The 15,245-nt window shown below is 46.9% G+C and overlaps 1 protein-coding gene and 1 long non-coding RNA gene across 41 annotated transcripts in view; both read left to right on the top strand.

The window, feature by feature from the left end:
• CARS2 (cysteinyl-tRNA synthetase 2, mitochondrial) overlaps positions 1-15,245 on the top strand; it is a 66,359-nt gene that overhangs the window by 11,598 nt on the left and 39,516 nt on the right. For 26 of the 40 annotated variants that reach the window (XR_012426522.1, XR_012426517.1, XR_012426518.1 and 23 more), the window contains 2 exons: positions 10,691-10,762; positions 10,884-10,989. Coding sequence is in view for 22 of the 40 variants with exons in the window: in XM_074021404.1 (XP_073877505.1) it covers positions 10,691-10,762; positions 10,884-10,989 (178 nt within the window). In the remaining 18 variants the exon portion in view is untranslated. Of the gene's footprint in view, positions 1-287; positions 1,386-7,737; positions 7,798-9,492; positions 9,603-10,690; positions 10,763-10,883; positions 10,990-11,506; positions 11,544-14,839; positions 15,100-15,245 lie in introns of those variants that run through there. The other 14 variants (XR_012426520.1, XM_074021400.1, XM_074021394.1 and 11 more) reach the window with 9 other exon arrangements.
• Positions 1,383-3,329, top strand: LOC141408912 (uncharacterized). The gene is made up of 2 exons (XR_012426561.1): positions 1,383-2,636; positions 2,937-3,329. It is a non-coding gene; the product is annotated as an uncharacterized lncRNA (long non-coding RNA).

The following is a 15,245-nucleotide window of genomic DNA, read 5'->3' as shown; positions in this document are numbered from 1 at the left end:
GTAAAGGAAGTGAACATCTATCGTATTGTGTATTGTGATAGTGTTGTGTATTGTGATCGCTGAAGCCTTTTCTGTGGCCTTGTGTCATTACCTCCTTCTGTGGTCACCTGGCTCGAATCTTACTCCCTCCCCTGACCCCTCAGCCTCCAAGGGAAATGACTTGACTTTCTCTTTACTGAGGGAACCAGGACCACTGTTTGGACATACTCATATTTGTGCTAATGATGCCTTTCATGTCTGTGTCTTTATAGTTTAAAAAGTACTTTTTGTATCTATTTCTATTTCAGTCTCAGAACGACCCTGTGTGCTGCGCAGAGCAGACCTTACTGTGCTTTTTTAAACACATTTTATTCCGTGTTAAAAAAGTATTTGAAGTGATTTGAGATCTACAGAAGAATGACAAGAATAGTACAGAGATCTCCTGCCGCCACCCTGGGTTTCCTCGTGGCCATTGTTGCGCTGCGTTGGGCCATCATCTCCCTGTTCTAGACTTTTCCCACCAGGCCGCCCTGCCTCTCTGCACACGCCATGCAGGCCTTCAGAGCAAGGTCACTGGCTCTCGAGGCCCGCACAGCCCTCCCAGCCCTCCCAGTCAGGAACCGGACATCGATGCAGTGTGCTGGTGTGGGTAACATGGATGTCAACCCACGGGTGTTGTCCCTGTCCCCCAGCGCCTCTTTCTTTTCTGTCCCAGAACCCATTCCAGAGTCCTGTTGTCTCCTCGGTCTCCTTCAGTCTTCAGTGGTTCCCTGTCTCATGTCCTTGGCAGTGTCAAGGATTATAGGACTTTGATTTTGTAGGTGGCCCTCCACTCAGGTTCACTGGATGTGTCCCCATCTTGAAGAAGAGTCAAGAGGTTAAGGTGATCGCATCTTGAGGTTGCACAGACCTTCAGGGGCAGGACTGCTCCCAGGGCTCTGACGTCAGCTATCTCCGGGCAAGTCCCCCTGCCAGGTGGGAATGGCCTGCGCGTTTGTGGCGGGTAGCAGGGCTCTGACGTCAGCTATCTCCGGGCAAGTCCCCCTGCCAGGTGGGAATGGCCTGCGCGTTTGTGGCAGGTAGCAGAAGTCTCTTTCCCGTGCAGGCCGAGGCCCCACTGGAGTGTGGCCCGCACCTGGAGTGTGGCCCGCACCTGGAGTGTGGCCCGCACCTGGAGTCTGGCCCGCACCTGGAGTGTGGCCCCCACCTGGAGTGTGGCCCGCACCTGGAGTCTGGCCCGCACCTGGAGTCTGGCCCGCACCTGGAGTGTGGCCCCCACCTGGAGTGTGGCCCCCACCTGGAGTGTGGCCCGCACCTGGAGTGTGGCCCGCACCTGGAGTGTGGCCCGCACCTGGAGTGTGGCGCCCGGCAGGCTTTGGGAAGACACAGTGGATGAAGTTGTACAGGTAGGTGAGACATTGGAGGCGCCTCCTCAGGCTCTCCCTGATGGCCGGGGGCCAGTGCCCCGCACATCACTTCTACCGGAAGAGCTTTGGTGGGTCCTTTGGCTTGACCTGCTGGTGAGGAAGACTTTTCCTAAAGAAGCCGTTCTGATGAAACGCTGTCGCTATTTGCCGCACGTACTGTCTTGCGTCGGCTGTCTCCATTGTGGGTGCTTCTAATCACCATTCTCTCTGGACATTTTTGCCCATTTTCACAACTCACTGTGGTTTAGCATACAAGACAGTCTATTCATTTGTGTGTGTGTTAGGATGACTGGCTGTTTCCTTTTCCTGAATCTGATGAAGGAATTTAAGTAAAGCTGACCTAATTTTGATGTGAACAGTTATCCTAGACGAATTGTAGTCTTGTGATAACCTTTGCCAGTTAGCACTGCTTTTACCAGCATTTGTTACAGTGGAAATGTTCTAACATATGTGAAGTAGAGAGAAGAGCATATGAACCATGCACCTGTCACCGGCGTCCATGGTCAGCACCTGTTCCACCCCTGTTCTCTCTGCTTTTTGTGCAGATCACCTGTGGAGTGTCCCGTGGTGGGCTGCTGTTTGGCAGTTTAACACTCCAAGAGCAGATTTTTCTATTTCGTTTTCCAATGTGGTGCTTTTCTGAAGTCTGGCTAATTAGACGGTGTTTGTCTTAGTCTGTTTTGTGCTGCTATAACAGAACACCACAGACTGGGTAGTTTATAATGAATAGAAATATATTTGCTCACTATGCTGGAGGCTGGAACACTAAGATCAAGGTGCCAGCATCTGGCAAGGGCCCTCTTACTGCATCTTCCCATGGTGGAGGGCAGGAGGTCAAGGGGAGAGAAAGAACCCCTGCCAAAGCCCCCTGCCCCCACCCCTCCTTTGTTTTTTCTTTTTTTTTTTTTTGGAGACAGGGTCACACTGTCGCCTAGGCTGGAGTGCAGTGGTGTGGTCATAGCAGAGTGCGGCCTTGATCTCCTGGGCTCAAGCAATTCTCCCATCTCAGCCCTCCTAGTGGCTGGGACTCAGCTGTGTACCACCACACCTGACTAGTGTTTTTTTCTTTTTTTTTTTTTTTTTCTATTTTTAGTAGAGATGAGGTTTCTCTGTGTTGCCCAGGCTGGTCTCAAACTCCTGAGCTCAAGCAATCCTCCTGCCTCTGCCTCCCAAAGTGCTAGAATTACAGATGTGAGCCACTGCACCTGGCCGGAAAGCCCTTTTAAGAAGGCATTGCCGGGCGCGGTGTCTCACGCCTGTAATCCCAGCACTTTGGGAGGCCGAGGCGGGCGGATCACAAGGTCAGGAGATCGAGACCACGGTGAAACCCCGTCTCTACTAAAAATACAAAAAATTAGCCGGGCGCGGTTGTGGGCGCCTGTAGTCCCAGCTACTCGGGAGGCTGAGGCAGGAGAATGGCGTGAACCCGGGAGGCGGAGCTTGCAGTGAGCCGAGATCGCGCCACTGCACTCCAGCCTGGGCGACAGAGCGAGACTCCGTCTCAAAAAAAAAAAAAAAAAAAAAAAGAAGGCATTAAGCCCATCCAAGAGGGTGGGGCCCTCAGGCCTAATCACTTCTTCAAGTTCTCACCTCTTAATACTGTTACAAGGGCAAATCAATTTCAACATGAATGTTTGACAAACATTCAAACCATAGCAGTATTTCTGGTGGTTTTTAAAAAGAACTTGCTGGGTTTTTTATTTTTTATTTTTTTGAGACAGAATTTTACTCTTGTCGCACAAGCTGGAGTGCAGTGGTGTGATCTCGTCTCACTGCAACCTCCACCTCCTGGAGTCAAGTGACTCTCCTGCCTCAGCCTCCTGAGTAGCTGGGATTACAGACACCCACCACCGTGCCTGGCTAATTTTTGTATTTTTAGTAGAATGGGGTTTCGTTGGCCAAGCTGGTATCGAACTCCTGACCTCAGGTGATCCGCCCTCTTTGGCCTCCCAAAGTACTGGGATTATAGGTGTGAGCCACCACACCCGGCCTGGATTTCTTTTTTTGAAAAAAAATTTACATATACATACTTTTTAAGTCAATGAGATATGAATTATAGCATTTGTCTGTCATTGTGGCTTCCCTTCCTCTTTAACCTCCTGTCACACCCATGCATCTTCCTTTTGTGAAATGGAATGGAACTAGTGACTAAAGATTTGGATTGGAAGTCAGAAGCCACCTTTGGGCTGGGGCGTTTATCTGAAAAGAGGCTGAACTTTGTCATTTGTTGAGTGAACAGAGCCTTCCCTTGTCTCTTAGGCATGAGTCAGAGGAATGGTGTGAGGTCCTTGGGGAACATTTTCACTGAGGTCGCTGTCTTCCTATTTTCTACTGATGTGTCTTTCTCATCATTGGGTAGTCTCCCACCGTGTGGGACTGTTTAGCAGTTCCAGCCTTTTCCCAGTTGTTATTTGTATTGCTTTTGGCTGTTAAAAAGAGTGCTGCTATGAACATACATGCTTTTGTTTCGTTTTCTTATATTTCCTGTGGCTGGGCGCAGTGGCTCACGCCTGTAATCCCTGTACTTTGGGAGGCTGGATCACTTAAGCCCAGGAGTTTGAGACCAGTCTGGCCAACATGGCAAAACCCTGTCTCTACTAAAATACAAAAAATTAGTTGGGTGTGGAGGTGTGCACCTGTAATGCCAGCTACTCGAGAGGCTGAGACACGAGAATCGCTTGAACCCGGGAGTTGGAGGTTGCAGTGAGCTGAGATGCCACTGCACTCCAGCCTGGGCCACAGGGTGAGACTCTGTCTTTAAATAAAAAGTTAATTTTCCAAAGCGGAATTGCTAGGTCAAAGGGGAAACAGTTTATTTGATATCTTGCAACTGAGAGTCAGATCATTTGAGAGAATGGCAGTGCTGGAAGTCGGCTCCCACTTTAAACATATTTCTTCACATCCTTACCCCCAGCCTGTAAGAGTCTGGTAGGCTGCATTTAGAAGGCAAGTGCGTGATGTCTAAGGCTGTGCGTGAATGCATAGTCACCAGGTAACCCTCAGCAGAGGTGGTGTTTGGAAGTGCCCCGCTGGTAAAGAAGGAAGGTCAGCGGTTCAGGGCTTTCACCTGCCGTCCGTCGGGGCAGCCAGAGCCTGAAACAAAGGCACTTGGTAGCTTCGTGCCTCTCATGCACCTTCAAGATCGGAAAGATTGTGTCAGTCCCCATGTCCTGGTGGCAGGGAGCTGGTAGAGGCTGAGACACCGGCTGAGTTCTGGAGGGAGCCCCGTGTTACAGAGAGGGGGCCCCGCAGGGGATGGGAGGAGAGGTGAGGACACAGTGTACTCGAAGGGTGTCATGGGAGCGATGGGGAAGGTGAGGCAGGAACATTGCCATCAGAGAAGTGGGACAAGAGCCCTGAATCCAGGGAGGAGAGAACTGCAGGAAGGAGGAGGTGACCAGCATGGTAAAGGGAGGAAGAAGCAAGAATTAATTTTACAGATGCCCTGAAGAAGGATTGGTTGTTAACTTTTTAAAAAATGTTATGATTAGAATATGAAAAACTTGGTAGAATTGGTGTAAACATTCTAACTGTAGAGAGTATTTAATTTTTGAACCAGAGAATTTCCATACTTGGTACACAGCAAGATCCTAAGATGGTATTGAATAGTTTCTTTCCTTAAAATAATATCTGACTTCAGTGTGATAAAACATGTATCTGAAACCCATAGTTGTGAAAACCTCTGTTTTTTAGTATTTAGTGAAAAGGTAATTCTTTAAGAAATGCAAATCAAAACCACAATGAGATAACACCTCATGCCAGTTAGAATGGCGATCATTAAAAAGTCAGAAAACAACAGGTGCTGGAGAGGATGTGGAGAAATAGGAACGCTTTTACACTGTTGGTGGGAATGTAAATTAGTTCAACCATTGTGGAAGACAGTGTGGCGATTCCTCAGGGATCTAGAACCAGAAATACCATTTAATCCAACAATCCCATTACTGGGTATACCCAAAGGATTATGAATCATTCTACTATAAGGACACATACACATGTATGTTTATTGCAGCACTGTCCACAATAGCAAAGACTTGGAACCAACCCAGATGCCCATCAATGATAGACTGGATGAAGAAAATGTGACACATGGAATACTATGCAGCCATAAAAAAGGATGGGTTCATGTCCTTTGCAAATAAATAAAGCAAGAATAGGAAAAGTCTATAAAAGAAGAATATTGAGAGGTACTAGCCCTATCAAATATGAAAACTTTTATTTCATTTTATTTATTTATTTTTTTTGAGACGGAGTTTTGCTCTTGTTGCCCAGGCTGGAGTGCAATGGCACGATCTCGGCTCACCGCAACCTCCGCCTCCTGGGTTCAAGCGATTCTCTGCCTCAGCCTCCCGAGTAGCTGGGATTACAGGCATGTGCCACCACACTCGGCTAATTTTTTGTATTTTTAGTAGAGACGGGGTTTCTGCATGTTGGTCAGGCTGGTCTTGAGCTCCTGACCTCAGATGATCCATCCATCTCGGCCTCCCAAAGTGCTGGGATTAGAGGCGTGAGCCACTGCACCCAGCCACCAAATATGAAAATATTTTAAAAGCTATAGAAGGTTTTTGTTTTCATATATATGTATATATACATATATGTATATTATATATGATATATTAGGATATATAATATATAACATGTATCATATTACATCATAACATACATCACATATATATTATGCATTATAATATATTACATATATTGCATATATTATATATAATATATATTTTCTGCACAGCTATATGTGGTAGGATATATATTATAATATATAAGGCATATTATATATTTTATATTATATACTATATATCATATATTATGCCTATTATAAAATTAATTATATAATTATTATATAATTTATATTATACTATATAACATATATACTATATATTACTATATAAGGTATAATATATGATATATATCATATAATGTTATACATTATACATTATATTATATATTATGCATACAATACATTATGTATTTTATATATTATATAATACATAGTATATGTTATGTATTATATGTGTTATGTATGTAATATATATTTTATATATGTATATATTTTCTGCACAGCTTTATGTGGTAGGATTGACCTACAATAGATTGCATGTATTATTCAGAAAAGTGCAGTTTGCCAAATGTTGACCTAGGGGTGCCCCTGTGGACGCATCCATCGTCCCTGTGTCTGTGCCCCTCGTGATTCCTGCCTGCACCCTGTAACCCTTGGTGCCCAAAAGCCTGCAGAAATTAAGCTCCTGTACAGAGCGTGCATAAACAGACGATGGAAAACACCAAGAAGTCCAGAACCAGCCTCGATAATTAACGGGAGTTTGTTTTATGATAAAAGATGGCATTTCAAATCAGTGGGGGTGGGAGGTGGATTATTCCATAGCGTGTTGGCAGCTAGGGGTCATCTGGAGAAAAACAAGCCAGAGGTGGATAGAGGCCTCACAGCCACATTCGTGGCAGGTCGGAGATTTAAATATAAAAGAGACCCCAAGGCAAATTTGATAGCCTTATATTGGGGAAAGCTTTGTAAGTTTATTTCCAGATCTAGAAGCCATTTATGAGAAAAGATTCAGAAATATGAAAGATTGCTAAGTATAAGAATGACAGTTTCTACATTTCATGAAATAACCATAAAGTTGAAAAAAACTGTGGAAAAATGGAAATTATATCAGCGATAAAAAGTTAATTTATTTAATATAAAAATACTTCCGGCCTGGCATGGTGGCTCACACGTGTAATTCCAGCACTTTGGGAGGCTGAGGCAGGTGGATCACCGGAGGTCAGGAGTTTGAAACCAGCCTGGCCAACATGGCGAAACCCCGTCTCTACTAAAAATACATAAATTAGCCAGGCATGGTGGTGTGTACCCGTAGTCCCAGCTACTTGGGAGGCTGAGACAGGAGAATCGCTTGAGCCTGGGAGGCAGAGGTTGCAGTGAGCTGAGATCGTGCCATTGCACTCCAGCCTGGACAACAAGAACAAAATTCTGTCTCAAAAAAAAAGAATTCCTAGCATCCAATAAGAAAAAGACCTACACCACTCAATAGAAACACAGGCATGGATAACTACAAGTCATTTAATGCAGACGGTTCCTAAACATGTGAGATGTTCAGATTTACTCAAAATAAAAGAGTTTAGCTTAGAGCAAAGCACTTCTCAGCTGTCACGCTGACACCATCTGAAAGTTGGCTGACCCTGCGGGTGAGGGCAGAGGAAGACAGACACCTCCAGGTGTTGCTGGTCGGGTGTAGCTGGCACAGCTTGGAAGGCAGCTTACATGAGTGGCCCAGTCCATGAGCCTGTGCCCTCTGTCTCCCACCTAGGACTGTAGCTCAGAAGTGCACTTGGGCTGCTGCGAAGTGACCTGTACACGCTCGTGTTTGTCATGGTGAGGATGGGATGTACATTGGGACAGGACTGGGTAAGCACGTAGTGACACATCTGGAAGGGGGAGTAGTGGCCACTTTGGAAGGAGCGAGGCAGCTCAGTGTGTCCAGCACGACGGACGTCCCGGGCTTCTGTGTGCTGCGAGGGAGAGAAGCCAGCAGTGCAGAGCAGAGTGTGGAATGGGCTGCATTTGGGGATTCCAAGAAAAAGATGCAAATGTATCTATAACCACGTTCGTGCTTGTGAGAAAACTGGTCACACTATTTTCCTTCTGGGAGGGAAGCCAAGTCTGGGCACCCCTTTATGCCATTGACTTCTCCTGGCAATAAATTACCTCTGCAGAAAAATATAGATGAAGCAACCCGCTGATTTTTATTATTTTATTTTTTATTTTTTTGAGACAGAGTCTCGCTCTGTCGCCTAGGCTAGAGTGCAGTGGCGCAGTCTTGGCTCACTGCAACCTCCACCTCCTGGGTTCAAGCGATTCTCCTGCCTCAGCCTCCTGATTAGCTGGGATTACAGGCGCCTGCCACCACGCCCAGCTGATTGCATTTGCAGTAGAGATGGGGTTTCACCATGTTAGCCAGGATGATCTCCATCTCCTGACTTCATGATCCGCCCACCTCGGCCTCCCAAAGTGCGGGGATTACAGGCGTGAGCCACCGCGCCCAGCCAATCCACTGATCTTTAGGCCCAAAATTGTGTGGAATTTGAGACTTCTGAAGCGGCAAGAAGACACAGTATTTTTGGGCTTTTTCCTTTGATCTTTTGTCCCCTGGATAGACGTATATTAACTCATTTATTGTTGTAAAGGTCTGCTTTGCCACAAAGCTGTACCTCAAGATAGGGGCTGAAGTGTTTTGGAGTACCCACTATGTGCTGGGTGCTGTGTATTTTCTCTCTTTAATGTGGTGTTTATGTAATGTTTTCTTTTACAAAGCTGTCCTGTCCATATATACACACAGTGGTTCTTCTAGCAGTCTAAGGGGGTTATTAGGTAGAATATCTCCATGCTGTAAAGAAATTGAAGGCTAAGAGGTTTGATTATTGATTTGCCCAAGACCCCAAAGCTTAGCACCTGGGTAGCAATGCAGAGTTTACCAGCTTGCTTTCTTCAGTGAGTATTCATTGGCAGGGGTTTCTGGGTTGACTGTGCCACTCAGAGCCCTGGGCCTCAGGGTGACATGGTTGGGACCTGGCCCCACGTGTGGCATTGTGCTTGAGAAAGTTTCTCAGTATTCTGGAGTGGTAATTCCTTCACCTGTGAAATGGGGAGACTTGGTTCCTGAGGCTGCACGGAGCGGCTCAGGGAGACTAGCAGGTGGCAGGTGCTGGGCTTGGGGGGGCCACTTGAGCAGGACCAGCAGTTATGATGCCCAGTTCCATTCCAGAGCTTCACAGCGTCTTGTGCATCAGTTCATGTAGAGTTTTTCATTGAAATTATGAAATAACATGAGCACACCTCGTCTTGTGTCCCAGCCTCCTTGGATAATGTGGCAGGGGCTGCAGATGCGTGCCCCCAAGGCACCCACATTCAGAATTGATTGTACTGATTTGGTGGTCTATCTCCAGAAACCCAGCCATGGGACCCGAGGGAATGAATATTCCATTAAATCCCAGTTGTAGTGTGTTAAATTACTTCCAAAATATTTCTTTAGAGGTTCCTTTTTAATCTTTCTCTCTTTTTTTGGAACAGAGTCTTGCTCTGTCACCCAGGCTGGAGTGTCATCTTGGCTGACTGCAACCTCCGCCTCCCAGGTTCAAGCGATTCTCCTGCCTCAGCCACCTGAGTAGGTGGGATTACAGGTGTGCACCACCACGCCTGGCTAATTTTTATATTTTAAGCAGAGACGGGGTTTCACCATGTTGGCCAGGCTGGTCTCGAACTCCTGGCCTCGTGTCATCCGCCTGCCTCAGTCTCCCAAAGTGCTGGGATTGCAGACGTGACCCACGGTGCCCAGCCGCCTCTTTAGTATATTTTTGACTATTTTTTTTCTCCTGAGGATTAAGGGATAAAATAGGAACCCAGTTTCTTATCATACAGACTAGACTAAGATGATTTTGCCCTTGTCTTAGAAAAGTGGAGGATCCTTGGTATGTTTTGTTTTCTGTTTTACTGTATTTTTATTTTTGTTTTGGAGATGGGGTCTTGCTCTGTCGCGAAGGGTGGGATTGCAGTGGCGCGATCATGGCCGTTTGCAACTTCAACCTCATGGGCCCAAACAATCCTCCTGTCTTGGCCTCCCAAAGTGTTGGGATTACAGGCGTGAGCCACTGCACCCAGCTGGTTTGGTTTTTTTTTTTTTTTTTGAGACGGAGTCTCACGCTGTTGCCCAGGCTGGAGTGCAGTGGCGCGATCTCGGCTCACTGCAAGCTCCGCCTCCTGGGTTCACGCCATTCTCCTGCCTCAGCCTCCCGAGTAGCTGGGACTACAGGCGCCCGCCACCGCGCCCGGCTAATTTTTTGTATTTTTTTTTAGTAGAGACGGGGTTTCACTGTGGTCTCGATCTCCTGACCTTGTGATCCGCCCGCCGCGGCCTCCCAGAGTGCTGGGATTACAGGCGTGAGCCACCGCGCCCGGCGCTGGTTTGTTTTTTACTATGTTATGGAAATTGTGACATTATTTCTTCTCTAACCAGACGACAAGGTCAATAAGCCTTTTTTCCTAGCTAAGCTACTAGTGTAAATTCAGTACCTAAAATGAGTGCCCCCGCTTTGGTGAGTGGGCAGGGGCAAACTGAGGCCGAGGCACAGTGGGGCCACGGCCAGCCCATTCACCGGAGGTGGCCGGGGTACGTTTGCTGTTGTGTTGCGCAGGTGGGCATTCTTGTGTCTGGGTGGTTCTGTTGCGAATGCCCCAGCCTCATTAACGTGCACATCTAATCCTTCTGCAGATGAATATTTCCCCCGCTTCCCTCGCCAGTCTTTATGAGGAAGACTTCAAGCAGGACATGGCAGCCCTGAAGGTGAAGTGTGGGGCTGGTTGTTCCTACCATGAGGGTGACAGGGGTGAGCAGTGACAGCTGGTGCTGGCTGACCTGTGCTTCTGCACAACGGAAACACGGTCATGTCTCCACTTTCTTGCAGGTTCTCCCACCCACGGTGTACTTGAGGGTAACCGAAAATATTCCTCAGATAATTTCTTTCATTGAAGGAATCATTGCTCGTGGGCACGCTTATTCAACGGCAAAAGGTAGGGTTTATGTTCCTTTTTTTTTTTTTTTTTCCTGAGACAGTCTCACTCTGTCACCCAGGCTGGAGTACAGTGGTGCGATCTCAGCTCACTGCAGCCTCTGCCTTCCTGGTTCCAGCGATTCTCCTGTCTCAACCTCCTGAGTAGCTGGACTGCAGGTGTGCACCACCATGCCCGGCTACATTTTTTTTTTTTTTTTGTATTTTTAGTAGAGATGAGGTTTCACCATGTTGGCCAAGCTGGTCTTGAACTCCTGACCTTGTGATCCGCCCACCTTGGCCTCCCAAAGTGTTGGGATTACAAGTGTGAGCCACTGTGCCCGGCCAGTTTATGTTCTTAAAACTAAAACATTACTAGGATTTGGAGAAACTGGACATATTTATGAGTTGCAGGAACATACTGAAATTTACTGTCTGTCTTGGTAGAATTCCAACAGCAGAGCTATTGTGGGGTTTTCTACGATATTGTGTCTCTTTGCAAAATGGTTGAATTAATTCTTTCTAAAAATCTTTTGCAGTCACAGGGAGAGGCGAACATCTGGACAGCTAGTCTTGGTAAGAGTCATGGAATCTAGGTGATAGGTATACAGGTGTTCAATGTGTTATTTCATCTTTGTTTAGATATTTTCCTCGCAAAAAGTTGGGGACAAACACAGTACCTCCAGAGACCTGCTCCCTTCTTGTTAAAAGTCAGCCCAGGTTATCCCCCTCTGTTTGGCTATCATTTTTTTCACAGGCCATTAAGAGTGAGTCGCGGGAGTCGGAGGTTGCAGTGAGCCGAGATCACGCCACTGTACTCCAGCCTGGCGACAGAGCAAGACTCCGTCCCCTCTCCCCCTGCAAAAAAAAGAAAAAAAGAGTGAGTTGCAGGGTCAGGCTTGGTGGCTGACGCCTGTAATCCCAGTACTTGAGGAGATGGAGGCAGGTGGATCACTTGAGGCTAAGAATTTGAGACCAGCCTGGGCAACATGTTAAAACCTTGTTTCTACTAAGAAGACAAAAAATCAGCCGGGCCTGGTATCGCATGCCTGTGGTCCCAGCTGCTCCGGAGGCTGAGGCATGAGAATTGCTTGAACCCAGAAGGCATAGTTTGCAGTGAGCTGAGATCACATCACTGTACTCCCGCCTGGGTGACATTGTGACACTCTGTCTCAAAAAATAAAAATAAAAAAGTGAGTTGCAGGGCTGGGCATGGTGGCTGATGCCTGTAATCCCAACACTTTGGGAGGCTAAGGCAGGTGGATCACTTGAGTCCAGGAGCTCAGGACTGGCCTGGGCAACATGGAGAGATCCCTTCTCTACAAAAATAAAGTATAAAAATTAGCTAAGCATGGTGGCATGCTCCTGTGGTCTCAGCTACTCAGCTACTCAGGAGGCTGAGGTGAGAGGATAGACTGAGCCCAGGAAGTTCGAGGCTGCAGTGAACCGTGATTGTCCCACTGCACACCAGCCTGGGAGACAGAAAAGAAAAAAAAAAAAAGCGTGAATTGCAGATGTTCTGACGCATCAGTCTTGACACTTCAACATGCATCTCTGCATAAAAGGAGTTCAAATGTCATGGTCAGACCTAAGACAGTGAAGAATTTGCAGCTAGCTTCGCGTGTCCTCTCCATATTAAATGTACTCACTTGTCCCCAGGTTTCTTTTATGCTTGACACCCGCCTCCCCCACCGTCATCTAATGAAGGGCATGTGCTGCGTATGCATTTGTTGGTTGAGTCTCCTCACTTTTAACCCTCCTCATAGACTCTTTCTTTTTTCTATTTTTCTCTTTTTCATTTTTCCTGGGTAAGCACATGTAGACTCTTTTCGAGACTCCGACAGGTCAGTTTTCCTGCGCAGCGGTCTGTGTTTAGATTGGCATGTTGCTCACTGCCGGTGCTTTCCTCAGATGGCGGATACTAATCTGTCTGGTGGCCCCCAGGCAAGGCTGGCGTCCTGCTGTTTTGCTGCTTCCATGATGAAGCATCTCCATAAATCTGAACTAATCCCACCCATCCCGGCCACAAACCCTGACCACGGTCTCATCTCTCCATGAAGTTCTCCTTCCACCAGCACAGCTGAAAGTGAACTTACTTTCTCAGCCTTGATATTTCTGCTGTACCATTTGGCAGCCAGTTCCGCGCTGCCATAGTTTACTGTTTAATGTATTCGTATTTTGTCCCCGTCTAGATCATAAATTCTCAGACCATAAAAATCTTTTGCTTTATTGAATGACGCCTTAGACTATCCAGCCTACGGCTGAAGATACGCGGGTATTGAATGTTTGTTGCAGTGAGTCAGAAAACATGAAGTACTGCCCTGGACGTTCCTGTCCTTCCTGAGTCCTGCCTGGGGGCATAAGATGAGCACCTGAGGCCCCGAGGACCCGTTCAGTGTGCTCTGCGTATGGAAGTAGCTTTTTACTTGTTCTAATGTAGTATATTTAGAGTTTGTTTCCAAGAAAAACTTTTTTTTTTTTTTTGAGACGGAGTCTTACTCTGTCACCTAGGCTGCAGTGCAGTGGCACAATCTTGGCTCACTGCAACCTCCGCCTCCCGGGTTCAAGCAATTCTCCTGCCTCAGCCTCCCAAGAACAACTTTTTTAAGGACTTAGGTGGTTGAATTAGATTTTGCATCAGAAAACACAGGAATTAGTTTTTTGCTTTCGTGTAACTTGGAATAAGATATGTGGGCCTGTGCTTCTATTTTAGGAATAAACTGATAAATGTTCATGGGTCTTTAGGGATTCTCGTCTTCACAGGCTTGAGGAATGAATGCTATTCGTTGTTTTATTATTGTGTTTTATTATAAACATTTAATAATAGCATAAATATAATTAATTCAAAATACACTTACATTCACTCAAACCCCAGTAATTTGGACTTTGTGACAATTCCACAAGGGCTTGGTTGTAATTTGATCTTTGAACTCTTGCTGAAAAACAATTTGTTCAGCAAACTGATAACATAAACCAAAGTGAAGGGGGAGTGTTTCCCCTGTTTAAGGGAGTGGATTCTCTCCAGTGAAGCCCTCTCAAAGCACTGTTTGTATTCTGACTTTATAGAAAGCAGCTCCCAGGGCCTGGATGTCTCCGTACTGTCCTCTGGTTCATCCCCAGCACCGAGCGCCAGCTTAGTGGTCAGCCCTGAATGACCAGGGAGGACGCTGCAGAGACAGGGCAGCATTTTCTGTTGAAACATCTCCTGGCTTTGTTTGCCCAAGCCACCCTGCCCTTTCCTCCCACCAGTGACCGCTGTGCTCAGGGGGGCCTGTCCTGTTCCTGTGCGCCTAGGACTGGAGGCAGGTCCTGAGTGCAGCTTGTGTTTGCCAGTTGCAAAGTTTCCTTGACCTTACCAAGACCAGTGTCTGCAGTAAGAAGGACAGTACTGATGCAAAATAGTAGCTGCATTAGTAAAGAAGAACGTGAAGGCTCAGACTGTGTAAAGGCTAAAAGTTGCACCCACACCTGGGCCCTGAGGACAGCTACATGCTGCTGTGTGGTTCGAGGGTGCTGGATGGTGACTGCAGATCTGTGGTACTGAGAGTGGCCATAGTCGCAGCCCAGGTGAGCATTGCCTCCTTCCCAGGGAGACACGTGGCCTGGAACACACAGCGGCTGCAGCCTGGCAGCTTTGGAGCATGGGTTGGTGGCGCTGGCTTCCTGACAAAGCTCCCACTCTGAGCGCCTCCTCCCCAGCTCTGCTTTCCAAGGCTTTGTGGTGGAAGTGGCAAGGGCAGCCCAGGCTTGCAGGAGGCTCTGGCGAAGGTTTCTGACCTCAGTCTGCAAAGTGGACCTTGGCGTTCAGCCTCACAGATGCTTCAGTATGCAGATGATTTTGTTTTGTTTTGTTTTGTTTTGTTTTTTGGTAGAGATGGGGTCTCATTATGTTGCCCAGGCTGGTCTTGAACTCGTCAGCTCAAACAATCCTCCTGCCTCGGACTCCCAGAGTTTTGGGATTGGAGGCATGAGCCACCGTGCCCAGCCAGGTGCTGTTTTCAGTCTGAGTGAAAAGGTGGTTTTAGAAGATGACTGGGGAAAGCAGGCGTGTCTTTGCCAGCTGGTGTGTGACATAAAGAGAGAGTGTCTTTGTTAACTGGCAGGGAACACAAAGCCCAAGCTCTAAATGAAGGTCAGTGATGACACTTCCTTTTTTCTAATTAAATAATTGTCTCAGCAGTTTCCAGAGAACTTACATTTGTGTTTTCACTTTCATATCTGTGTACTCATGATGTGTCCAAATCGTGCATTTATCGTATAGTATTGTTTTTAATTCTG

Source organism: Macaca fascicularis, chromosome 17, assembly GCF_037993035.2.
Source record: "Macaca fascicularis isolate 582-1 chromosome 17, T2T-MFA8v1.1".
Lineage (NCBI taxonomy): Eukaryota > Metazoa > Chordata > Mammalia > Primates > Cercopithecidae > Macaca > Macaca fascicularis.
Note: the sequence above shows the minus strand (reverse complement) of the source record. Positions and strands in the feature narration are given on the sequence as shown.